At 34.6% G+C, this 26,737-nt stretch overlaps 1 protein-coding gene across 1 annotated transcript; it reads right to left on the bottom strand.

The window, feature by feature from the left end:
* Window positions 1–54: 54 nt before the first annotated feature.
* LOC105037569 (zinc finger protein CONSTANS-LIKE 14) lies at window positions 55–5,128 on the bottom strand. Its single transcript, XM_073242498.1, has 4 exons — window positions 4,064–5,128; window positions 2,218–2,445; window positions 408–691; window positions 55–290 (listed from the first exon to the last, which is right to left on the bottom strand). The coding sequence occupies exons 1-4, from the start codon at window positions 4,823–4,825 to the stop codon at window positions 176–178; spliced, it is 1,389 nt and encodes a 462-aa protein (XP_073098599.1). The 5' UTR covers window positions 4,826–5,128; the 3' UTR covers window positions 55–175.
* Between the last annotated feature and the right edge of the window lie 21,609 nt (window positions 5,129–26,737).

Raw genomic sequence — 26,737 nt, 5'->3', positions numbered from 1 at the left:
GTTCAACCAAGCTCAGTTACTTCCCCAAGGACAAATGAATGAAAAAGATGAATCTGCATCACAACAAATAGCCCTTAAGCAATAAGAAATTGTTTAGTCTCTAAACAAATTCATGGAAGACATACAAAGACACAAAAACAAGTAATATACAAAGTTGGCTCCATCAGAGACCCATCTAAGCACCATTTCCAACATCCACAGCATCAGTAGACTTCACAAAACGACCCTTTACTCGCTTCCTGGCATCTGCTCTTGCCTTCCTGGACTCATAGCGGATATGCTTATCATATCTGTATATTTCAGACAGCAAAATTTTAAAGAAGAGAATCATCTAAGCACCTTACCAAGCATGGATTATAAAAAGAAGAGTAAACGAGATGAAATAAATAAGAAAGTTAATTCCATGCCTGCGACTTTTCTTTTTCTCTTTATACCGTAACATGGCAATGTCCCTGTTCTGGGCCAGCAACTCACTGTCAACTTTCTTGGTTGCTTTCACTGTTTCATCTCCTAGAAGGGGCTGTTCTCCAAAGGAAATTTGTCTTGCATTGGCACTAAGTCCAGGATTATGTGAAGCCGGACACAAGGGCCTAACTGTAGTTGATGCATTATTTCCAGAGTCTGTTGGCCCATCGGTTTCCGAATTATTTGAATTACTTTTCCATTTGCTGGTTGCATTTAGTGTGCTCAGCTGGAGAAAAGAGAGTGCAAGACAAAATAAAAACCCTATGCAATCAATTAAATTTAAGATATTTAAGACCCCCACTTGCCCAGCAGCCAAAAAAAAAAAAAAAAGGGATTTGGCCTTGTTAAGTGTCCGCATGTCTGACAAACATCCAAGGGAAAAATGTAGCTTTATATCAAAAAAAAAAAAAAAAAAGACAATGTGTGCATCACGGGAAAACGTTATGTAACTTTTCAATGCATCATTTATAATATGTGTAGATATTGTGACCATTTGGCATTCTGGAATTAGATATTAGATGGTCAATACTGACTAGCTCAAGCAGGGGCATGAGAGGAGGTGGGTTTAGTTAGGATTGTCGATGTAAAAAACACACAAGTAATGTGGTCATTGTTATCAATTAAGCAATACAGCATGTTCAGCTTTCTTTGTTATGTAGTAGCTGGTGTTGAATGTCATGTCAACTACCTACTACCAACTCTGTAACATCACACTCATGAACTGACAATAAATTTACAAAGCCAGGTACTCCATATTTATAAACTTGCAAGAACTTCTAGGATGTACAGTTTAACATGCATGGTCTTATGCTCATTATATAAAGAGCTTGAGAAATCTTTCTTTAGCTCGTGCATCCTCACGAAGCTGGAAATTGAAGAGCTGACTTGTGATTTAATTCTGGGAAGATTATGCAGAGTGGTTGGCAACAGGGACTCAAGGATAACACTTAGAGTGGCAGTGTGTGTGCCTTCAGATAAGAAAAGTTTTGAGCAATAGGAGCAGCTTTACTATTTTTCTGTTTTGGTATAATAAATAATAATTTAAAGCATTCAAGTCTCAGCTGGGGCTAAGGTCGAGAAATGAGTTGCAATTGCTCGCTTGAAGCCTTAATTCTTAAAACTCTAAATGGTCAACTCAACAGGTGTTGGGCAAAACCAGGCCTGGGTCCATTCATGGCGCTAATTATGTGTAAGTATTAGCAACCATGATGATAGTCAAGAGTGTAACCCACAAAATTGGCAAAAAATGCAATAGGGAAATTTTCAAATGGGGCTTTGAATGGAACATGAAAACCATAGACTCGAATGCATGCACTCGAGCACACAGAAGCACAGGAACAGACACTCAGTTATTCTTTTCCTTTTTAGGAGAGACAGAGAGGTCCGAAAAACCTGGACACCACAAATAGTTCTTTATGACCTAAGAACTTGCAGTAATGCTTCTTTAGGAATTGAATAGAGACTAGCAACATTACAGGAATTCAGATGACAATATAGAAACAATAGTGCAACTATATACAATATACAAGGCCTAATGCTACAGCTCTCTAATGTATGCCAAAATTATTAGTCTTACTTGTAATATCAAAAGAAACGACAGTTATAGCTACTAGCAAAATGTAATCTTTTTTTTTTTTTTTAGAAGAAAAGCAAAATGTATTCTTTTTATTATATTTTAAAGGTACCAGACATTCTGTGTCTAATTAGTAATTACTTGCAGTATATGGAAAACATAAGTGCAAGTTAACTCACATTTTGAGATGGTACATGGCAGATATTAGAAGACAAGATATCCTCATTTGCTGATGGGTAATTTGTATCATACATGTCTTCTAAGAGTTTTGTAGTTGCAAAGGAATTTTCCTTGAGAAGATCATTGTAATTTTTTATCATAAAACCTCCACTGTTTGCATAATATCCAATTTCAAGTGCAGAAGACTGATCATCATCCCTTGATTTTCCTATGTTAAAATCCCAAATCTGCAAGGCAGTAGATATAACATATTACCAATTTGAAGATGTACAAACACAAAGAACACACTACCACAAGTTGATTATAAATCAGGGTGCATGCAATGACACGACAAAAACAGCATGAGGACAGAAAATAGAAAGCTGCAAGAAAGAGAACAGTGATGGGATGAAAAAACCCATGAGTTTTAGCTGCAGCTGCCACTTAACATCTCGTCCAAAAATCAGAAATAATTTTTACCATTTTCACTGAAAGCATTATTTATATATATACATACATACATACTTATATATATATACTTATATATGTGTGTGTGTGTACACACATATATATATACGTATATATGTATGTACATGTGTATATATGTGTGTGTGTGTGTATATATAATAAAAAAGTATTTTATATACTGATTCCAGAAAAAATGAAAAGTGTTTGAAAACTGTGGCAGATACATTATCACCCTTATTAAATAGGCAGACAATAGATCGATAAATGCACATGTTTTCTTGTCAAAATCCAGTTCAAGATTTGCACTTGGTATTGAGCCCTTCATTGCCTCCAATTTGAACAGAACTGCACTGCGGATGGGACTAGTAACTCTTCTATTATTTGCATAAACATAACCATCACAATGGGTATAGTATATTGACTATCGGAAAATGGTGAGTCCTTTCTGTCAGACATTATCATGACCATGGACTGCAGTGACTGAGTGATGATTTTTCAGGATCCATGTTGCTCCATTCCAAGTTGCTTAAGGAATTTTTCATTTTTCCTCATTCTTACAGGTAAAGAAGCTCGAAACAAAAATCTTTTAGTTTGAAGAAGGCATGAATCTGCCTAAATCGAAGCTCAAGGGTGGAAAATGTGAATAGTTTCGATTGAGGTGCCTCAGCTTATCCATATTTAGTTAAGTTATAACAGCTTGAACTCTTTCTCCACGGCCTGCCTGGAGAAGGCTCCTGTACCAACCTGCAGAGAGAGATCCAGATGCCCATGCTTTGGATTATATTCATGCAGTTTTTTTTCCTAATAACTAAGATCCTAGCATATGACTTTCTCTTGAAACACAATAGAACCTGGCTGAATTTGTACTGGAGGGAAAATGATCATATTAATCACACGTTTTATATATGGTAAGTCATTAATCACATGTTTCAACAGTGCAGCTTTTTATGAGATTTCTTCACTGATGCTCTGTCAACATGTTCCTTTTCAAAAATGGATGAGCGAAAGTGTGGGTCTAAAGTAAACAAAGGAGAACGACGAGATGGTGGCATGTATTTGAAGAAAGGAATAGGTAAACCTTTAACATTAGACATGCTTTGGCTTTAGCTCATCCTGGAAATAGTTTATTTTACATATCTAGCGATGACCATAAACATTCAATAGCCACCATTCAAAATTACTCAATTATTTTATACAAAGGGAACCCACACTTCCAGCATACTGCTTGGATGGAGAGATTACTTTTTAACTTGTTCTTGATTTCTTCCAAAAAGATTTAATCTTTTATAACCAAATTTTGTGCATTCAGTGATGTCTGTCCAAGCGCTAAAAAGCTCCGGAATCTAAAGGAAGAATCCACAAGATCAAAAACAACAATTGGTTCAAAGGATATCAAACCTGAGGTGAGTGATTTGTCAGACCGCAATCCCACAGCAGATCCTCATCCTCCACAAGCCTATTCAGCTCCGTGCACTCCGAGGGGGGCAGCATGAACAAGGATGTGTACGGCATGGGCTGAGACGAGCCCCGGAAGTCTTTGCTCCCTCCGGCCGTCGTCCGGCACGGCGTCCTCGGGCTCAGTTTCGACGGCATCGAGGCCGCCACCGAGTCGCTCTTGGCCAGTTCCGTCAGCTGCTGGAAAAGCGCCTGCTTTCCGACAGGGCTCTTCTGGAGCTTGACCCTGGAGGGGATATCCGGGGCGCAGGGCACGCACAGATCCCGGGACACCGGATCTCCGGCCAGAATTGAATCTATCGAGGACCAGTTGGAGAGCAGCTGGTCGGGGGCGGAGCGGGGAGGGCAGGCGGCCTCCTTGGCGGCCAGATCGATGCCCCACGATGCAGCGAGGTCGAGGGCGGAGGGGCAGCCGGAGAAGTCCTCGAGGGGGGTCCTGGGGTGGGCGCCACCGCCTCCGTGGGCGTCGCAGTCGGGGCAGAGGGCGAGGCCGTCGGCGGCGCAGCGGGCGGCGGCGGGATGGGCGCCGCAGTTGTCGCAGGCGAGGGAGCGGACGTGCTTGTGGGCCAGCGCGTTGGCGGCGTGGACGTGGCGGTCGCAGGGCAGGCAGAGCCGGGCAGCGTCGGCGCGGCAATAGAGCACCGCCGCCGCCTCTCCACAGTAGTCGCACGGAAAATCCCGCAACGATCTCTTCTCCTCCCCCATTTCCCTCCGAGATCTCGGAACCAAAAAGAAGACCCTAAAAATGAGATCTTTCGACAGCTTTCGAGCTGATACGAAGAACCCTAACCCTTCTTCTACTCCGTTTGAGCTGCTTCTCTTCTTCTTCCTCGTCTCTCCGAAAAGGATTCGATCTGGAGACTCTCAGGGATTCCTCTCAAACCCAAAACCTAAACTCTAGAATTGTGGGAGAGGGTAAACGAGGTAGGAAGGAGATCGAAGTCCGATATTTATCAACGAAGCCATCGACTTCTCTTTTTCCCCTCTCACTCTCTCTCTCTTGAGGGGAAGAGTGGGAACAGAGAGGCACATGACAAGCACGAGGGATTTTGGAGGGTGGGAAAGGGACTGTGATAAGCTGTGTCGGGTCAAACACCAAACGGTTTATAGGATGACGTGGAAGACTGCTAATGCGTGGTCAATGTGGGTCCATCCGGAAAGTGATGTTTGGGAAGTAGACACGTCGTCGAACAGCGAGGGGAGGGACGGAGGAGGAGACAGCGGGGGAGAGGGGAGGGCTGAGGGAGATATTTTGGGGGAATGAGTGGGGCCCGCGGGGGAGGAAAATATCTTCGCTTTATGCTGAGCTGGCAGCGGTCTGATAGCATGGGCACCGTCGCCTCTCTCTCCCTTTTCTTCACTGTTCACTTTTCGGCTGGCACGTGGAGCAGCACGCCTCTCGCACGGCTTGTGGGCTTGAAATAATCCAGAGAGGACAGCAACGTGGCGGCCATCCACCATCGGATAAAAATCTGCTAGGTATAAATCGCACCAAAAAGGATCCAAACCCTTACAAGGCATGTTCTTATTATTTCACTATAAGAGTATAGTTGGTGAGTTTTCACGTGCCTATATCTCAAATGTTCGAAACAAAATGATATCTCACAGCTCAGCAAGTGGAGCTGATATCACGGTGAGCAAAGAGATGTTCTATATAGTGTTGAAGCCCCGTCATCATTTATAATCATCAAAAAGGTAATTTTGCAGCATGGTATCTCATATATCTCGAAACCGACTATAACCGATATAGTAAAATTGAACAACAAGAGCTTGCCATCAAGCCTCTTCACATAGGCCAATTAGCTCTCATCATATGGCTATTTTAGGGATGTACTAAAATGTCTAAATCTTTCCCATCTAATTATAATTGAAGCACAATGGTAAACGATTTTCATATTAACTATGAGATATGCGGAACTTAGCACGTGAAAGAATCATGCATACGATATTTTTTGTATGTGCGAATAATCATTTGAAATAGCTGATTCGTATATTCTAAGATTTTATAGCAATGGATATCGACTCGTGCCTATATAAACTACCTCGGAGAGACTCTAGATAAGCTTAAAATCAGAAGCCTAAGTTTGAAGTCTAAATTCCAAGTTCTTTGTGATCTAGAGTTTTCATCTATTTATCATTTACACAACACTCCTATTATTTCTCGAAGAATTATCTGACTTAGACATCGAAACATCTTCTGCTGGATACTCACCAATGAGAGAGCTTCTTTGCTTGTGGTGTTTTAGGACCGGACCTTGTGGACTGAAGATTCGGTGATAATCTTATTTTCTTTGCTACTGATTAGATGCGATTAATCTAACTATGATCACATTCAAATCTCAGCAATCATCATCCACCAGCTAAGAAGGTGCCTCAAGATTTTTGGTCAATTGCCTCAATCCATGCAATACCTTATCAAGTCTTCTAGCGCACTAGCCAGCTTGATGCCCTAGTCAAACAGGCTCTTAATGGCATGAATATTGTATTGTAACAAATGAATCATCTTGTCTCAATTCGGTTGATGAATGTGATAGCAAGCATGGTATATGATGCAAACGTTAAATTGGGACATCTATCACAATTTTTGTTGAGTTATAATTTATGAATCGGCATCCTTAACTTCAAGTAATTCTAACTAATTGGTACAAAGTTTAAAACAAACTTGTGAGGGTATGATGCATAGCAAACATTGTGAGGGTAATGGCAGGCGGAGAAATTTAATGGCTTTCTAGTCACTCCTCTGCCATGTGATTAGTGTTAGCTCTCTTTCCCGCTCGCTCCTTTAGATCACAAGCCAGGTAATATCAGTGAAATAGGCAATGGCAGTTGCCAATTGGTAAATGTTATTTAGTGGATAATAAATAAAATATGTAATTAATTGATGCTTTATTAGTTCAGATCATGTGGTTAATTTACATTATATTCCAATAGGGGAGCAACTTCAAAGAAACGACTAAATGCAATATGACACATGGGAAAAGCCAATTGAGCTTTTTTTTTCCTTCCTTTTTCTCTGGGTTATTTAAAAGGCTAGGTAGGCTGGTGTGACATTGGGGACAGGCTTCTATATATCATATACTAAAGATGCAATATAAGTACTTTCTACTTCATGCACCATACCATTATTTCACACTAACCACATGCCACTAGCCAAATAATTCAACACACAATATTGACCAACTAAGAAGGTCTCTAACCATTTGGGTAACAATATTAGTGAACATAGTCATAGAGAACTTTACAAATTGCTAAGTGAAATGCATAAATCAGGACAAAGTGTAGGTTCGCCATGCATCACAAAGTTGCTAATTATCTTCAAGAATAAGATAATTATAATTCCTTTTATTTTAATTATTTTAATTTTTAAGATCGCCTATTAAATGCTTCTTATTAAATTATATTGTAATTTCTTATTTTACTATTAACATCACTCTATTATAATGGGAAGTGGTTTTGAGTCTACTCTCCAGTGGTTTGCCAAAAAGGTTGAGGTCCTTGCTTAAATTTTTTGGTTTTCATTTCAAATATTTTTTATCTATGGTATTGTTCATCCTATATTTTATTGGCTACATGGCATACAGTAGCTAAATTGCAAGGAGCATACTCATTTAAGAACGAGCGGATCAGGTCAAACATAGAAACCTGTAGAGCAATAGCATCGAGAAGTAGTTCCGGGATCAAGATCATGTAACTACATTATCTCCCTCCCTCCCTCCCTCTCGGCACAATAACTTATTTCTGCTTGGAACTACAATGAGAGTTCTTTGGAGGAACCTATGAACTTCTTCTTGTATTTTTGTACTTGATTACTTTTCCTTTCATGTAATCAAAGACTTTATTAGATTTTTTCTCTACCATGAGTTATTACTTTCTTATTTGCTTTAAGTTTTTTAAAAAAAATTCTTTGTATTGAAAATTTTATGTCCTTTTACTAAACCAATTCGAACCTAGTGTTTCGAACCACCTAATTCTACTACTTAACCTGATCGATTTGGTATGCCAACAGCTCAATCTGCCTTTAGTTTGGTTTCTCAAGAAACCAATGAATCTCTTGTAACAGATGGTCACTATGTGCGTGGTTAGATTATATTGGTGAATGCTAGCGGGCTATACCTAATATTGGTGTATAACTTGCAAGGAGGATTGCGGACAAGGTGACCAAGACTCCGGAAGAAGACTAGCAGATTGATCGAAGATTTTACAAGGTACTTAAAGCTGTAGATATCGAACATAGCCCTCCTCCTCTAAAAGAAGAGGATGATAAGGAAAAATTAGATGGAGTGCCCATCATAGTAAGACTGCGAGAAATTTCAAATCATGTTTGAATTCCTACTGCCTATTAAAATTAACTATAACATTGTACTAACACCATCTGTCTTTCCAAACGGTCCGTATTATCCGGATACACCATCAAGGGCTGTAATTGGAGATGGTAGGGAAATACCAAGGGTTTGGGTTGCATCTCTTACGAAAGAATGATTGAACTTTTTTTCATGACATCAATTGTTGGATTATATCTTACATAAAATTTAAAACACTTCAATTTTTTTCTCCCATCTTTCTATTGAAATAGACATACGTAATCCAACATTTGATGTTGCAAAAGAAGAGAAATTATTTTTTCATGCGGAAGATACAACAGGAAACCAAATACCAAAGATCAGGCATATTCGGATCCCAAGTCGATAAGGGTGAAAGTAATATGGATATTATTCATCCAAATCTGTTTCTGTATCTGAATTAATTCGGATATGGATAGAATTTGAGAATTCAACTGATATCTGTATCCGTATTTATATTCGTAAAAAAAAAATAGATATGGATATGAATAAACAACTATTTGATCCGTATCCGAATATCTGAATCTATATATAAATCTATATAATTTTATATAGCACATTAATTTTTAAAAGAAATGTACAATGATATCAACATATTTTTAACTTAATTTATCATATATTTAGTAATATTTTTAACTTTGTAGTCATAAAATTTAATTATTTAAATTATATCTATTATTATATCTATACTTTCAGTATCCGAATTATATCCGTATCTGTTTAAAATAAATATGGATATAAATTTTTACATCTGAATAATATTCATATTTGTATTTGTATTCGTCAGATAAAATAAATATAGATATTGATATGCTGATATCCGACCTATATCTGATCTGATTAGAGCCCTATAAATTAAAAATATTGAAAGGTCAGAGCGTAATTCATTTGGCCTAGGAAGTCAGGATCTACAGGACCTAGCAAAATAGTGTTTAAAAAAAAAAATCTGATGTAAAGCTTAAAATATATTTGAAACCTTTATGTGTCGACGTATATTTGGATGGTCGGCTGACTATGACTGCGAGTAATCTTTTACAAATTCCTATGCTTAAGAACTCACGTAATGTGCAGGGTGATTTTGTGCCTACAGGTCACTATTAATAACTCTACCAATGGCTCAGTTTGAAGCCTCCTGGCATAAGATAATGATGTAGGAAAACGACATAATTAGATAAAGACTGATGCCCATTAGACTTAATGAGTTATTTTTTTTAGGTTTGCTCGTTTAGTGGCTTGGTGGCAAAAGTCAAGGGGACAGGCCATCAAAAGGTTTCAAACTTGCAGACTCGCCAAGCGTTGTAATTCTCACTATAATAATAATAAGACCTCGGTTGGTGTTGGATGAAGTAGAAAGCTGTCCATTTTTTAATATAGTTGTTGGCATTACTTCCAACTTAATGGGATTCCTTACTGCCAATTGATCAATGGGATTAGGGTGACATTTGAGTTGACAATGTAAGGTCCACGTGATTTGTCTGCCAAATTACTGAAGTACGGATGCATTCCACATTTGAATGAAATATTTTATAAATTTTTTTTATTATATACTATCATTAATTATTTATTTTATTTTATTAAAAATAAATTGATTATATGATTTGGATTGATGAAGTGCATGTAAACTCAATATTATTAATGATCCTTGCATTTTGAACTATGCGGATCTTATATTGATGGTGTGGTTGGGGCGGTATAGTATTGGTCTAAATTCGACTTAAGTTCGTGATGGAAGGACTTATTAGGATTAGTTTTAAATGGCTAAGTCTCCTCTCTGCTTCCTATAAATATTATAAGATTAGTTCTGAGACTTGCTCCTTCAAATAGCCGCATGTTAGAGGAAGCTAGGGAAAAAGACTTAGCTTTTGCTATTCATCTGAGCATCTTTGATTCATCGATTATTGAGAATCAATGGCGAACACAAATATACATCTTAAATTTTAGAATAATTCAGTGTTCTAAACTTTTGTGGGATTTATGAATTTTTACATATGGAGATCTATTCTTGAATTATGATTTTGTGTTTTAATCTTCTGTATGAAACATATGGGAAAATCCTTACAATTGGTATTAGAGTTCAAATTTTGTAGAGGATTAGAATCAAAATGAAGAATCAAAATAAAGAATTTTTTTTTGGAGATTCAAAAAAAAATTATGAAGAAAGCAGAGGGATGGATCTCGTGCCCTCTTCTCCTTTTTCTCACTGGCTGGATCCATCTTCAGTGGATCAAGCTCCAATGGCAACTGGGACATGGCGGCAGTGAGAGGTCGGCGATCCCTGTTTGGATCTAAAGATCCAAACAAGAACAATCAAAAATAAAAAAAAGGAGGGGCAGCGGTTCCCATCACCGTGCCCTCCTCCTATGTTGTGGTGACCATAAGGGGTCTTCGTGCATAAGCCAACGGTAATCCTAGCGGTCTAACGGCGACCAAGAGGACTGATGGTGAGGAGATAGCGATCTTCGTCCCAATCCAGGGATCCAAATAAACAAAAAAAAAAAGAGAAAAGGGGTGAGCGGATGGTGGTTAACACCACCATGCCCTTCTCCTCCTCCCTTGCTACCACTGTAGGCAGCCGTTCGACTAGGGAGCATGGCGATTCGGGCAAGCGACAGCATCGAACACAGCTTGCCGGCCGCCGGCTATCCAAACAAAAAAAAAAAGAAAGAGGAAAAATCGGGATCGTTGTATCTCTCTTGACCGGTGGTTTCCCCTTAATAGCTGGCGACTGGCTGGTGTTTTGGGAGATGGCGGTGGTCTTCAATTGACTAATTTACGGTGGCTACCGGCTGGACTTTGGGGTGGAAGAGGCATCGGGTTGGCCCTCTTTCCTGCTATCCAATCATGTGGGAAGGGAAAACCCCTTCATGGATTTCGGATTTTGGGTTTCAACCCAAAATATGAACCTGATTTGCCAATTTTAAGTTTTATGGCACTTATGCATTTTAGTCCCTATTGAATACAAAATTTGATTTCAGTCCATCAAAAAACTACATTTCAATTCCTATGATATAATTTATTGTATAAAGATCCCTATGTTATAGTTTAGCCCTTGCTGAAGTTTATTATTTCATGATGGTCCTTCAATATTCCAGTTTAATCCTTAAAAAAGGTTTATTTCTGATGATAGTCCTCAGAAAATTATTTTTTGATATTTCTATAATTATGTGATAAAATATGTCATTTTTTGAATATTTTTTGAGGTATTATAACTTGAAAAATTATTTTGGCATGTGATAGATCCTTAGATAGCATATATTTTTCCTAGTTATATGTGTATATACATACATACATACATACATACATACATACATATATATATATATATATATATATATATATATATATATATATATATATATCTGTGTGTGTGTCTATATATATATATATGTGTGTGTGTATTATACTTTCAATTTTCCTTTAGGAGGTTAAATAGATTAAAACCTAAATTATTTATTTGAGATATACAAATCTGTTATCGTGGCTTTAGAATATGATATTATGCTGTAATATGATCAGTAGGATATATGTTGTTAAGTATCCATTCTGGACTTGAACATTTGTGGGCATACATATGGTTAAAGTATGCTGACTTGTATTTATTTAGATATTTATTTCTTTGTATGGATAATTTTATGGGTTGGTATGAATATTTATTACCAAAGTAATTTATTTATATCAGTCTATGAGATTTTTTCATTGCGAGAGGGATATTTTCTAGTTAATCAATCACCTACCCAAAGAAGATTATTGTGTGTTTTAACTGAGAATTGTATGGAGCATTGTGTCGCTAGGGTGCTCTAGCTTTCGGAGTCTATTTACTCAAAGACGATAGGCTTCTGAATACTAAGATTTTTTTTTTTAATGGTTTTATGTGAAGAGTATTTATGCATTTGTATATTCTACCCAAAGAAAAATATACGATATTATGTTTGAGCTCTTGTTTACAGCTTGTCTTGTTAAAAGACTATATTGTTTATGTATATGCCCAACTAACTAATATTTCATATTCCTACTGTTTGATTACACAGTCTCATTTAGTATTAATAATAACAATCTTGTCATTGAGGTCTTGACTGGATCAAATTATTAGAGATGGATGCAAGATATGAAATTTGCTCTAGAGATTGCTGAAATTGATATAACATTATGTGAGAATAAATCTGATAATCTCAATGATCAAAGCACACTTGAACAAAAGGATTATTTTGCCAAATGAAAAAAGTCTAACAGGCTTAGCTTGATTGTTATTAAGAGATTTTTTTCTGAGTATCTTTGAGTGGCCAACTTGAGACCAATAATATTAAAGAACTATTTGATACCATAGGATAGAGATACCTTGTGTCTGAAAATGTTAAGTCTGGATGCCTAATAAAAGAACTGACAATTATGAGATATGACAATGTTGGAAGTGTCAGAAAATATATTCTGAAAATGGTTCATCTCCAAACCAAGTTTAAGGATCTCAAAATTGATTATCTGATTTTTTTTCTTATGCCTCATGCTTTGAATTCCTTACCTATTGAATTCTCCTAGATCGAAATTGCCTATAATACTCTGAATGAAATCTGGAGTGTTAATGATTAATCATCAAATGTGTTGCTCAGAAAAAAAGCTTAAGAAAGAAAAAAGTGAGAGTGCCCTTCTTTTCTTCCAATCCAAATCCCATTTAGCAAGATTTTGTGAATAAGAAAAGCATAAACCTACTGCTCCTAGAAGTCTCAGGGTGCTAAAAGACATGCTAACAACTCCGATCAAAATCGTTTTATAGGAAGCTCCAAAGCTATCATTGAAAAATAAATGTCAGATATTTTCACTATAAGAAGAAAGGCCATACAAGGATCAGTGCCATAAATTCAAGTCTTGGATAGAAAAAAAAAAAAATAGGAAGATAAGCCCCGAGCTCTCGTTTGTTTTAAGCTAAACATAGTCAATATCCCTGTTGATTCTGGTGGATTGATTGTGGTGCACAACTAATGTTACCATGTCTTTGCAGGGTTCATAAGTAAGTAGAAATCAAGTCTGAAGGAGGCCAAGCTAAAAGTAAGAAATGATCTTAAAGTTGAAGTAGAATATATAGGAGTTATCAAGTTATGTTTAGAGTCTGATTTTGAAATTTCTTTAGAGAACACCTTTTATGTACCTTTTTTAGAAGAATTTGATTTATGTTTCCTCTTTAGATGGGCTTAAATTTGGTTTTGATTTTCATGATAAGAAAGTTAATTCAATGTTTAACTCTCAAATTGTTGGTTATGTATTTTGAATGATGGATTATATAAATTATGTTTAGCTTGTGATAATCCCTATACTTCTTTAAATATTGAGAATGTAGTGGTAAAGTATTCTAGCATTAAAAATAGATCCTCTATATTGTGGCAAAAGCATTTAGAGTACATATCTAAAGAAAAAATAATAGATTAATTAAGGATGACATCCTATTCACCTTATTTGAGGACATAGAGACTTGCATTGATTGTATTAGGGGTAAACTGACTAAGACTAAAAAAAAGGGGCGATTCGTAGTTTAGACCTTTTGAAAATAATTCACATTGATATTAGTGGACCTTATTCCTCTATAATCATAATAATAAATACTTCATTAATTTATTAATGATTTTTCTCGATATAGTCATCTTTATTTAATTAAAAAAAATCAGATGCTCTTGAAAAATTTAAAACTTTTAAAATAAAAGTTAAAAAATAATTGGAAAAGATCATCAAGATCGTGAGATCTGACTATAGGGTGACTATTATGGCAAACATGATGTGGTTCGATAATATATGGATCCGTTTATCAAGTACTTATAGGATTATGGGATTGTTGCCCAATATATCATGCGTGATAGTTCTGAGCAAAATGGTGTGGTCGAGAGACATAATTGTATTCTTAAAGATATATAAGAAGCATGATGAATAGGTCTAACTTACAAAATATCTATGAAATGAGGTTCTTAATAGAGTTCTTAGTAAATCTACCCTAAAATACTTTACGAAACTTTGGATTGATAGAAAATCTAGCTTAAATCATTTTCGTATTTGGATTATCCTACAAAAGTAAGAATATATAACCCAATAGAGAAAAAGACTGATCCATAATTAGTCATTGTTATTTCATTGGATATCCAAAATATACTAAGGATATAGGTTCTATAGTCCTGGAGAGGTGACAGAATTATAGTACTAATTGCTAAATTTTAGAACTTGATGTAGCTGATATTGAATCTTTCCAGACCATTGATGTTGTCAGATTGAGACTCTCTCCATTCTTATGTCTATATCACATGAGAGTGTAGTTCCTGCATCCATTGATAGAGTGCATGTTCAGGCCCTTGATCCTCCTACTCTTATTAAGAATCTTCAACCAATTCAGCCTGTTGAGGAGGTGCCATTAAGAAAATTTGCCAGACAGAGGAGACCCACCATCCCTGATGATTTTAAATCAACTGTAGGAATATTTTTATGTTAGTTAGGGGTGCAATATTCTGGAGGAGTGTTAAATAAACCCTAACTACTTCTTCTACTATGTAAGTGAATTCATTGCCTTGCTATGGGGCCGCTACTCAAGCTATTTAACTGAGAAATTTATTGAAGGCTTCGATTCTTTACTCTATCACTAGATCACTGACAATCATTATGATAATAGAGCTGTTGTGTTTCTTAGAAAGAATAATAAATCTTTAGTAGATCTAAAATTTAGAGCTAAAGTACTAACAGTAAGAGATTTTATGAAGAAAGGGGATATAACTATTGAGCAATTGATACAGTATCTATGTTGGCAGATCCTCTAACCAAGGCTTTAAGGCCATATGCTTTACTAGTTTGTTGAAAATATGGACAATTGAGTTCTTTGATGTACTTTTTATTGGGAGTGATTTTATATTTATGTTTTATTGATGTTTTATTTTATGGACCTTTTTCATCTCATACACTTATGGTGAATATTAATATACATTATTAACATGATAAATTGATAGTACACTTATATTAATTCTTTTGTTATGTGTACATATTTGTTTTAGTATATTAGAGATATTTCTTATTTATGTACCATTATATAAAATCTGAGATCAGATGTCGAGTCATAGATATATTATGTTGTCTCATCATTGATATTATATTGAGTATGTAAGATAGAATGGTTGTTGCTGAAGTTGTTAAAATTTTTCTTACTTATTTTGTATCTAAGCATGTTAAAAAAATTAAAGGACCGACAATGAAAATATCATGTGTTTGGATCTCTTTTGGATACTATTTTCTTGCTATAATACTATACCAAGACTCATGTCATAGTGTTGATGATGTTTGTAAATATAGATAAGTCTTGTATCGAATAAAGGATGTAATGACTCCCATGATTCAGTATGATTGATACTATTGGACTGAATCAATTTCAGAGTCTATTTATAGATCATATATTTTTAAATCATGGCCACGTATTGTGTTTTCTATTATTTAGCCCGAGAGTCATTTTCTAAAATAAAATATTTTTAAAACTTTAAAATCATAATTAATATTTTTCAAATGGGGAATGTAAGAATTTTCTTAATTATGGCTATTATTAATTATTTATTTTATTAAAAATAGGCTAATTATATGATCCAGATTAATGGACATGCATGTAAGTCCAATATTATTAGTGATGTTTGTGTTGGGCTATGCGGGCCTCATGTTGGGTGATGTGGTTGGGGCGGCACATTGTAGGCCTGAACCCGACTTAAGTCCGTGATAAAGGGTCTGTTAGGATTTCTTTTAAATAGCTAGGTCCTTCTCACTTTTAATAAATATCATGAGATTAGTTCTCAGACTTATCCCATCGAATAGCCGCTTGTTAAGAAGAAGCTGGGGAGAAGGAATTAGCTTTTGCTATTCATCTGAGCATTTATAATCAATTATTGGGAATCAATGGCAAACACAGGTACGCATCCTAAATCTTAGAATAATTTGTTCTAAACTTTTATGGGATTTATGAATCTCATACATATGGAGATCTATTCTTGAATTATGATTCTGTGTTCTAATCTTCTATATGAGATCTATAAAACAATCATTATAATTTTCAGTTGTAAGATTTTTCTATGGATCTCATATAAAATATTAGAATATAAAATTATCATTCAAGAATAGACCTCCATATGTAAGAGATTCATAAACCAAGATTTATGAGCATATTTGTGTTCTCCATAGATTTGAATAATTGATCAATCATAAATCTCTGATGAATACTAAAAGCTAAGTTCTTCTCTCCAACTTTCTCTTAATAGGTGGCTATTTGATGGACAAGCCTGAAAACTAATCTCATGATATTTATAAGAAGTGGATGGGGATCTAGCCATGTAAACTAATCTAACAGGTCCTCCCATTATGGGCTTAAGTTGGGTTTAGGGCTATACTATACTGTCCCAACCACACCACCCAACATAAGGTGCGCATAGCCCAATCATGGGCTTAAGTCAGATTCAGGGCTATACTATGCCGTCCCAACCACACACCCAACATAAGTTGCATATAGTCCAAAATACAAGAATTACTAATAATATTGGGCTTACATGCATGTCCATTAATTTAGATCATATAATCAGTTTATTTTTAATAAATAAAATAAATAATTAATTCATGATAGTTCATAATTAAAAAAATTCTTACATTCTCTCGCTTGGATAATATTAATTATAATTTTAAAATTTTAAAAATATTTTATTTTAAAAATGACTCTCAGGTTGAACAGTAAAAAACACAATATGTGGTCATGATTTAAAAAAATATGATTATAGACAGCATCTTGGAATTGACTTGACCCAATAATATCAATCATACTGAATCATGGGAGTCATTGCATCTTTTATTTAATACAAGACTTATCTATGATTATAAACATCACCAACACTATCGATATGATCTTGTGGTAGTGTAGTAAAAAATAGCATCCAAAAATGATCCAAACATATACTACTTTATTGTCGTCGTCTAATTTTTTTAACATTTTGATACAAAATAAGCAAGAGAAATTTAACTTCTTCAAGAACAAATCATTCTGTCTCACATACTCAATATGTGTCAATGATGAACAGCACAACATATCTAAGACTCGATATCTAGTTCAGATTTATATAATAGATACATAAAAAAAATATCTCCAAGTATACTAAAATAATATATACATATAACTAAAAAATTAATATAAGTGTACTATCAATTTATCATGTCAATAATGCATATTAATATTCATCATAAGTATATAAGATGAAAAAAGTCCATAACAATAAAACATCAATAAAATATAAATACAAAGTTACTCCCGCTAACCAAGTACATCAAAATAACTTAATATGCCCATATTTTCAACAAGCTTTGTAAATCTTATAGGCCTTAAAGCCTTAGTCAGAGGATCAACCAATATGAACTCTGTATCTGTATGCTCAATAGTTATGTCTCCTTTCTTCATAAGGCCTCTTACTGTCAAATACTTTAGTTTCAAATATTTAGATCTACTGAAATATTTATTATTTTTTGTAAAGAACACAGCAGCTTTATTATCATAATAGATTGTTAGTGGTCTAGTGGTAGAATGAATAATTTAAAACTCCGCAATAAGATTTTTCAGCCAAATAGCTTGAGTAGCAGCCCCATAGTGGGCAATGAATTCAGCTTGCATAGTAGAAGAAGCAGCCAGGGTTAGCTTGACACTCCTCCAGGATACTGCACCTCCAGTTAATATAAAAATAGTAAGGATAAGTCCAAAAATAGTAAGGACAAGTTTGATTTTAGGACAAGAGCCTAGAAAGAGATATAAGGAAGTAAGGAGAGAAGAAAGGTAGGGATAGGAAGGTTAGGAGGAGAGGAAGAAGGTCTTGAGGTCTTGGTGCCCAAAAAAATTCTCAGAGTGAGAATTTTGAAGGAAGAATCATCTTAAGGAGTTGGTGTCCTGATCATAGCCCTGTATAGATCACCGTTGGAGGGCGAACACTTAGATGCCTGATGGAAGTTCTATCAGATTTTGAAATAAACATTCTAGGTATTCTTCTATAGTTTGAATTTTAATATGTATATATGTTACATGATTGTTAATCATCAAGAAAGTGCTGGTTTATGGGTTTAATTATTGAGATTTTTTAATTTAAATTTTTGAAATCCGTTATGCTTTCGCTGTGCATGTCCACCCTGAAACCCAACAGAGAGTTCTTTGGAGGAACCTATGAACTTCTTCTTGTATTTTTGTACTTGATTACTTTTCCTTTCATGTAATCAAGACTTTATTAGATTGTTTCTCTAACATGAGTTATTACTTTCTTATTTGCTTTAATTTTTTTTAAAAAAATTCTTCGTATTGAAAATTTTATGTCCTTTTACTAAACTAATTCGAACCTAGTGTTTTGAACCACCTAATTCTACTGCTTAACCTGATGGATTTTCTATGCCAACAGCTCAATCTACCTTTAGTTTTGGTTTCTCAAGAAACCAATGAATCTCTTGTAACAGGTGGTCACTATGTGCGTGGTTAGATTATATTGGTGAATGCTAGCGGGCTATACCTAATATTGGTGTATAAGCTTGCAAGGAGAATTGCAGACAAGGCGACCAAGACTCCGAAAGAAGACTAGCAGATTGATCGAAGATTTTACAAGGAACTTAAAGCTGTAGATGTCGAACATAGCCCTCCTCCTCTAAAAGAAGAGAATGATAAGGAAAAAATTAGATGGAGTACCCATCATAGTAAGTGTGATAGCCCAGCCAGCCCAAAACAGAAAAAAAAAAAAAAAAAACAGAAGATGCAAAATCGGGAAGAAGACTCCCGATAGGAGTCTTCTTCTCCGGCGATTCCCGGGCAGATTAGGACTCCTAGGACTCCTCGGAGTCCTAGGGTTCCCTATAAGAATATCCCCTCCCCCTTGAGACCGAAGATCGGCCTCCTCCCTCTCTCTTTCTCTCCATTTTTCTCAATCGAAGCCGCGGATACCGTTCGGGTTCTCGCCGTGATTGCTCGCCGGCGAGGTCACCGGAGGTCAAGGTAAGTTTCCCTCTTCTTCCCCTCTTTCTTCTCCTTCCTCCCATGCTCCTGTGCACGGCTGCCGGCGATGAGTGTCGCCGATCTTTCAGTCGGGAAAGACGCCCTATTTTTGGGCCTTTTTCATTGGATTTTCTGGCATCGGCGATCGGAATTGATCGCCGGCCCCGCTCCTCCGTGACCGGGGGAGTGGTTTCCGTCCGCCGCCGACCTCCGCCGCGGTGGCCGTGGCCTGAACGGCCCGGCCAAGGATGAGCCACACCGTCCCCTGTTCCGGCACGGGAAGAACCAAGAAAAAAAAAAAAAGAAGAAAAGAAGAACCAAGAAGAAAAAAAAAGAAAAAGAAGAAAAAGAAAAGAGAAAGAAGGAAAAAGAAGAAAAAAGAAAAGAAAAGAAAAGAAAATAATAATAATAATAATAATAATAATAATAATAAATAAATATATATATATGTATATTTATATATATATATATATATATAAGTAAGTAAATAAATAAATAAATAAATAAATAAATAAATAAATAAATAATTAAAATTGATGAGAGAGAGAGTTTCTCTCTCTTCTCTCTCTTCACTTCAGTCTGAACCCTGACTTTCTCTCTCTAGAATTAGACTTTCTCTCTTTACTTTCTCTCTCTAGAATCCTCTCTCTAGATTATTTCTCTCTCCTAAGATTTTTTGAATTTTGAGAAGAATGATGATGAATTTAAATAATCCTCATGATGGATTTTTGATCTGTAATCGTCGGATGGTACACCGACATTCACTTTGATCAGATCAAGTATTTTTAGATTTTATTTCTCATGATCTTATTGAATTGTCCACATGATAATCTTAGCATGATTTGATCTGATCGATCGAATTTGTTGAATCATATCGTTTGAGGAGTTCAAGATGAGTTTTCTCTCTCTAAAATTTTCTCTCTCTAGAATTTTCTCTCTCTAAAGTTATTTCTCTCTCTCAATCGATTTCTCTCTCTTGATCGATTTATCAATGAGGAAATTCTTTCAATAGTCCTGATCTGATTCTAATGAAGAATCCTGATCCATGATTGTCAAACAGCGTATTGGCACCCACCTTAATCAGACCATGAATCTTTAGATTTGATTATCCATGATTTCGATCTAGCCATGACTTGATTTGATCATGTTGATTTCACCAATTGAGATATTGGATCAATCATAATATTGGATTGTGTCATCTGATCAATTCGAATTGTACCTTATGAATTCTCTCTCCTCTGATTTTCTCTCTCCACTTGATTTTATGAAATCGATGAAGAAACCTCGATCCTATCATTTCGAATCCGATTTGATCTGATAGTCAAACTTTGGATCGTTTAGGTCCTAATTAGATTTTGATTAGATGAAATTAGATGATCGGACCCAGTCTAAACCGTTGAAATATGGTATTCGTATTCTTTTTAATTATTGAAATTGATTCTGTATAGGATTGTGAATGTTTGATCATGGGATATCGCGATATGATCTACGAACAAAATTTTTGGAAGAAAATTTATAGAATTTTATGGATTTATTGGAATGCGTTCGAGGTAAGTAGTGTTTACTTTTACTGAATTTATCTGGTAAAATTTTGAATTAAATGAATTTATGCATGTTTGTGATTGAAATTATTTATTGAAATAATTATTGAAATTATTTATGATTAAAGTTAATTATAGAAATTATTTATGATTAAAGTTATTTGTTGAATAATTATTATGATGATGTATGATCACAAAGAATGACATGGTTGATTTGACTCGAATATCATTTATTTATATTATTTTGAAAATAATATATGAATTGAAAGACAATATGAAATTGACAACCTGACTGTGTTGAGGACCCCGCCAATGGGGGCATATACGTTGGCAATTGACTGTCCTGAGGATTTACGTCGCCAGTAAGACCAGCGACATGTCGCCAGATAGACCAGCGACAAAACCGTCAGTTAGACCAGCGGTTCCAAAGGACTTGGCTGCCAAATGATTCGCAGCCCACCGCAAGCAGATACGCGGTATTATGACCCTGCCACAGGGATAATGTGGTCATAGTCATGGTTGGTAAGAAGAATTTAAGAAATTGATGAAATTAAGAAGAAAAGCATAATTGAAAATTATGATGAATTGACTTTTAAATATGATTGACAGTATGAATATGATTTCATGAAATTACATAATGAATTGTTATGCATAGTATTATTTGCCTGATTATTCAGTTAAAGGTATACACTGCTTACTGGGCTATTTAGCTCATGATAAGTTTTATGTTTTTCTTACAGATCCAGAAAATTAGCATGATGTGGGATTTCGGTTGGGAGAGCGATTAGAGATGGAGTTAACTCATTGATTTAGGATTTTCTCAGAATTGATTCAAGACTTTTAGTTTTGCTTTTAGTATTGACATTGTCAGACAGTTACTTTCTTTTGAACACTTAGTTTTGATTTGTTATTTGAACCAAGGTTTGATTATTGAATGAAGAAAAATTTATTTAACTGTTTGTGAAGATATCATGATGAGATGCCTTGCATGCTTATGGAAAAACTATTCTATAAGTATGCGGCGGTTGCCATGACCCTCGATTCAAATCTCGGGTCGGGGGTGTGACAATTAATATGGTATCAGAGCATAAGTGGATGAATTATGAAACATAGAATTAGATATAGAATGGGTGTAAGTGGATAGACACCAGGGACATTATAGTGTAGATCTTTGATGATTGTAGTGGGAGAAATATTTAAAATTTTTGATTAAATATTGAGATTTTGTATAAAAGGATCGCAAGAGATCATGATATATGGAGTTTGAAATATGATGGATAATCTATGGATCATGATATGATTAGTTAGATCCTGATCGAAAGTAATCACAAAAGGATTGACATAAAATTTTATTGTGCATTATGGTTATTAATTTGATCATTGGTTATTCAAGTGAATCGTAAGTTCAAATTCGATGTGAGAATAATACTATGATATTACTTCTAGTTGAGAGATTGACTATTATTGGCAAGATAAAGATTTGATAATAAAATGTTATTCCAGAATGGACTAAGAAAAATCTTTTATGATGCTTGATTGGAATATTTATCGAAATTGAATTTGGTATGTGGATTATATATAAAGTGGCATATTATGATGAATACATATTTGAGGATATTGCAAAGAAACCTATGTCTTATTGATGAAATTGATTTTGAGATTATAGGATATTCATCATACTGGAAGCTTTAATCATCATCCTTACATCTAAATAATGGATCTTATTATGTCTCTGGGAGACTACATGATGTGTATGAAATTTTAATTTAAAGACTTCGTATCTAAGTTGATCAAGAGATTTTCTGATATTATTGTTGAGGTTGTTAATAAAAAATTGATATCTTCAGATTAAGATAAAAGATCTGATTTATATTTATTTCAGACTAAGGGATCCATGTGAATTTACAATTTAGAAATTTGGGATTTAGGAATTGATATTGAGTTCCTTTGCTTTTGTTAACGAGGTCCCTAATTGAATCTACTATTAAATAGAGATTTGATTTTTGAAATTTGTATGATTGTTATGAAAGGATATTTGATAGATATTGAAGATCCTGATGATAGAAATTTTAGAAAAAAAAATAATAATGATTTAAAATTCTTATTCTGATTATGTCCAAATTTGGCGGAGCATTGAAAGATTTTTTTTTCGTTGATTTGACTTATAAGAATTTTGATTTGAAACTTTATCGAATTGAATTGATATGAGAATTAAGATTTGATTCATATTGATTTTAGTAAATCTATATGATGGTTTAAATATGATATTGAACTCCAGGGTTAATCAAGATTTTTGTACACCAATAAAAGTATGAATGAGAATCGAAAGTTAATCTTTGACTTCAATTGAAATTTGAAATTTTAGATCTTTTCTATTGATAAGATAAAGAAATAATTTGATCAAATTTTTTTTTTGGTGAACCTAAGAAATTGTGATTGTTAGATCAGAGTGCGCAGCAGAAGCATGGTAATCTGGATTACTTTGAGTAAGTCAGGAATGTTGGTTCTTTGAGTTAAAGAATTATGATAGATGATATGGTTTGATACAAAAAATTTATTGACATTAGAAAGAATAATATTTTAAAATTTTGAATCATTTTAGATATCCTAATGTGACTTTTAAAAGTAGTGCTTCAACCTACTATGCTACAAAAATAATTAACATCCTAATTCTAGGATGAGTGGACCTTTGATTTTTGATTTTAGATTTAGAATATCCTAAAATTAAATTTTATAATTTTTTATTTATTAGAAAGAATTTGAGATCGTTTATCGAATGATGATTTTGATCTTAGATTAGTATACTCAAATAATCATCTCCAGGGTATAATGAAATTTGAAGTTAGAACTCTTTTGATCATTTTTATTTTTCTGACTAAATAAAAAAAGATTGAGGTTATCTATTGATATTGATGATTGTTCTACAAAAGATGAATTGGAGTTATTTATAATTTGATAATGAATTGATTAATTAAGAGTTGTTAATGTTTAGATAAAGAAAATTGATATACTTACTTAGAATAGAGACATTGATTTTGATTATAAGAAAAATATAGTTTTGATTTAAATCAATTTTTGAGTCATTGATTTTTATTATGGAATGACTTAATGATAAAATTTGCTTCAAGAATTAGAATATTTAAGAGTTTGAGGGTTTGAGTAAGAAAATTTTGATGACTAGAAAATAGTGATATTGATTCAATCAACAATGGTGATACTGATCTTTATGAAATGACTTAATGATGAAGTTGTATCGAGAAATAAAATATCAAAAGTTCGAGAATGAGATTGAAATGATAAATCTTAAACCTTTGAAAGTACGAATAAGAGAAATATTTTTGAATTTTGATTGATTGTGATATCATCAAATGATTCACATAAGTATGTTTTTTCCTATCTTATGATGGGTTGAAATTAAGAGTGGTAAATATTTTGAAATAAAAAAAAAAAATGAATGATGATGATGAATGAAGTTCTTATGCAAAAATAAAGACATTGATTCACAAGAGATAGATTTGATTTTGATCTAGTCATGAGGTATTGAACATAATTTTTCAGGAAATGAGATCATAATTTTGAAATCTTGAAATATTGAAAATCTTTGAGACATGGATCTTGATAAATAAGAAAATGAAGTGTTCCATTTCAGATAGATATTTGATGTACCAATTTTTTCTTATGAAATGATTTAAGAATGAATTTATATCAAGAATTAGAATATTTGTGGATGAGATTTAAGTAAGAAACTATGAAGACTCAAGCAATAAAAATTTCGAGGATGAAATTTCTTTTAGAGGGGAAGAATATGATAGCCCAGCCAGCCCAAAACAGAAAAAAGAAAAAAAAAAAATAGAGGATGCAAAACCGGGAAGAAGACTCCCGATAGGAGTCTTCTTCTCCGGCGATTCCCGGGCAGATTAGGACTCCTAGGACTCCTCGGAGTCCTAGGGTTCCCTATAAGAATACCCCCTCCCCCTTGAGACCGAAGATCGGCCTCCTCCCTCTCTCTTTCTCTCCATTTTTCTCAATCGAAGCCGCGGATACCGTTCGGGTTCTCGCCGTGATTGCTCGCCGGCGAGGTCACCGGAGGTCAAGGTAAGTTTCCCTCTTCTTCCCCTCTTTCTTCTCCTTCCTCCCATGCTCCTGTGCACGGCTGCCGGTGATGAGTGTCGTCGATCTTTCGGTCGGGAAAGACGCCCTGTTTTTGGGCCTTTTTCATTGGATTTTCCGGCACCAGCGATCGAAATTGATCGCCGGCCCCGCTCCTCCGTGACCGGGGGAGTGGTTCCCGTCCGCCGCCGACCTCCGCCACGGTGGCCGTGGCCTGAACGGCCCGGCCAAGGATGAGCCACACCGTCCCCTGTTCCGGCACGGGAAGAACCAAGAAAAAAAAAAAAGAAGAAAAGAAGAACCAAGAAGAAAAAAAAGGAAAAAGAAGAAAAAGAAAAGAGAAAGAAGGAAAAAGAAGAAAAAAGAAAAGAAAAGAAAAGAAAATAATAATAATAATAATAATAAATAAATATATATATGTATATATATATATATATATATATAAGTAAGTAAATAAATAAATAAATAAATAATTGAAATTGATGAGAGAGAGAGTTTCTCTCTCTTCTCTCTCTTCACTTCAGTCTGAACCCTGACTTTCTCTCTCTAAAATTAGACTTTCTCTCTCTAAAATTTTCTCTCTAGATTATTTCTCTCTCCTAAGATTTCTAAAATTTTGAGAAGAATGATGATGAATTTAAATAATCTTCGTGATGGATTTTTGATCTGTGATCGTCGGACGGTACACCGACATCCACTTTGATCAGATCAAGTATTTTTAGATTTTATTTCTCATGATCTTATTGAATTGTTCACATGATAATCTTAGCATGATTTGATCTGATCGATCGAATTTGTTGAATCATATCGTTTGAGGAGTTTAAGATGAGTTTTCTCTCTCTAAAATTTTCTCTCTCTAGAATTTTCTCTCTCTAAAGTTATTTCTCTCTCTCTCTCGATTTCTCTCTCTTGATCGATTTATCAATGAGGAAATTCTTTCAATAGTCCTGATCTGATTCTAATGAAGAATCCTGATCCATGATTGTCAAACAGCGTATTGGCACCCACCTTAATCAGACCATGAATCTTTAGATTTGATTATCCATGATTTCGATCTAGCCATGACTTGATTTGATCATGTTGATTTCACCAATTGAGATATTGGATCAATCATAATATTGGATTGTGTCACCTGATCAATTCGAATTGTACCTTATGAATTCTCTCTCCTCTGATTTTCTCTCTCCACTTGATTTTATGAAATCGATGAAGAAACCTCGATCCTATCATTTCGAATCCGATTTGATCTGATAGTCAAACTTTGGATCGTTTAGGTCCTAATTAGATTTTGATTAGATGAAATTAGATGATCGGACCCAGTCTAAACCGTTGAAATATGGTATTCGTATTCTTTTTAATTATTGAAATTGATTCTGTATAGGATTGTGGATGTTTGATCATGGGATATCGCGATATGATCTACGAACAAAATTTTTGGAAGAAAATTTATAGAATTTTATGGATTTATTGGAATGCGTTCGAGGTAAGTAGTGTTTACTTTTACTGAATTTATCTGGTAAAATTTTGAATTAAATGAATTTATGCATGTTTGTGATTGAAATTATTTATTGAAATAATTGTTGAAATTATTTATGATTAAAGTTAATTGTAAAAATTATTTATG

Source organism: Elaeis guineensis, chromosome 8 (assembly GCF_000442705.2).
Source record: "Elaeis guineensis isolate ETL-2024a chromosome 8, EG11, whole genome shotgun sequence".
NCBI classification, from domain to species: Eukaryota; Viridiplantae; Streptophyta; class Magnoliopsida; order Arecales; family Arecaceae; genus Elaeis; species Elaeis guineensis.
The sequence above is the reverse complement of the archived record's forward strand: the minus strand, read 5'-3'. Positions and strand labels throughout refer to the sequence as shown.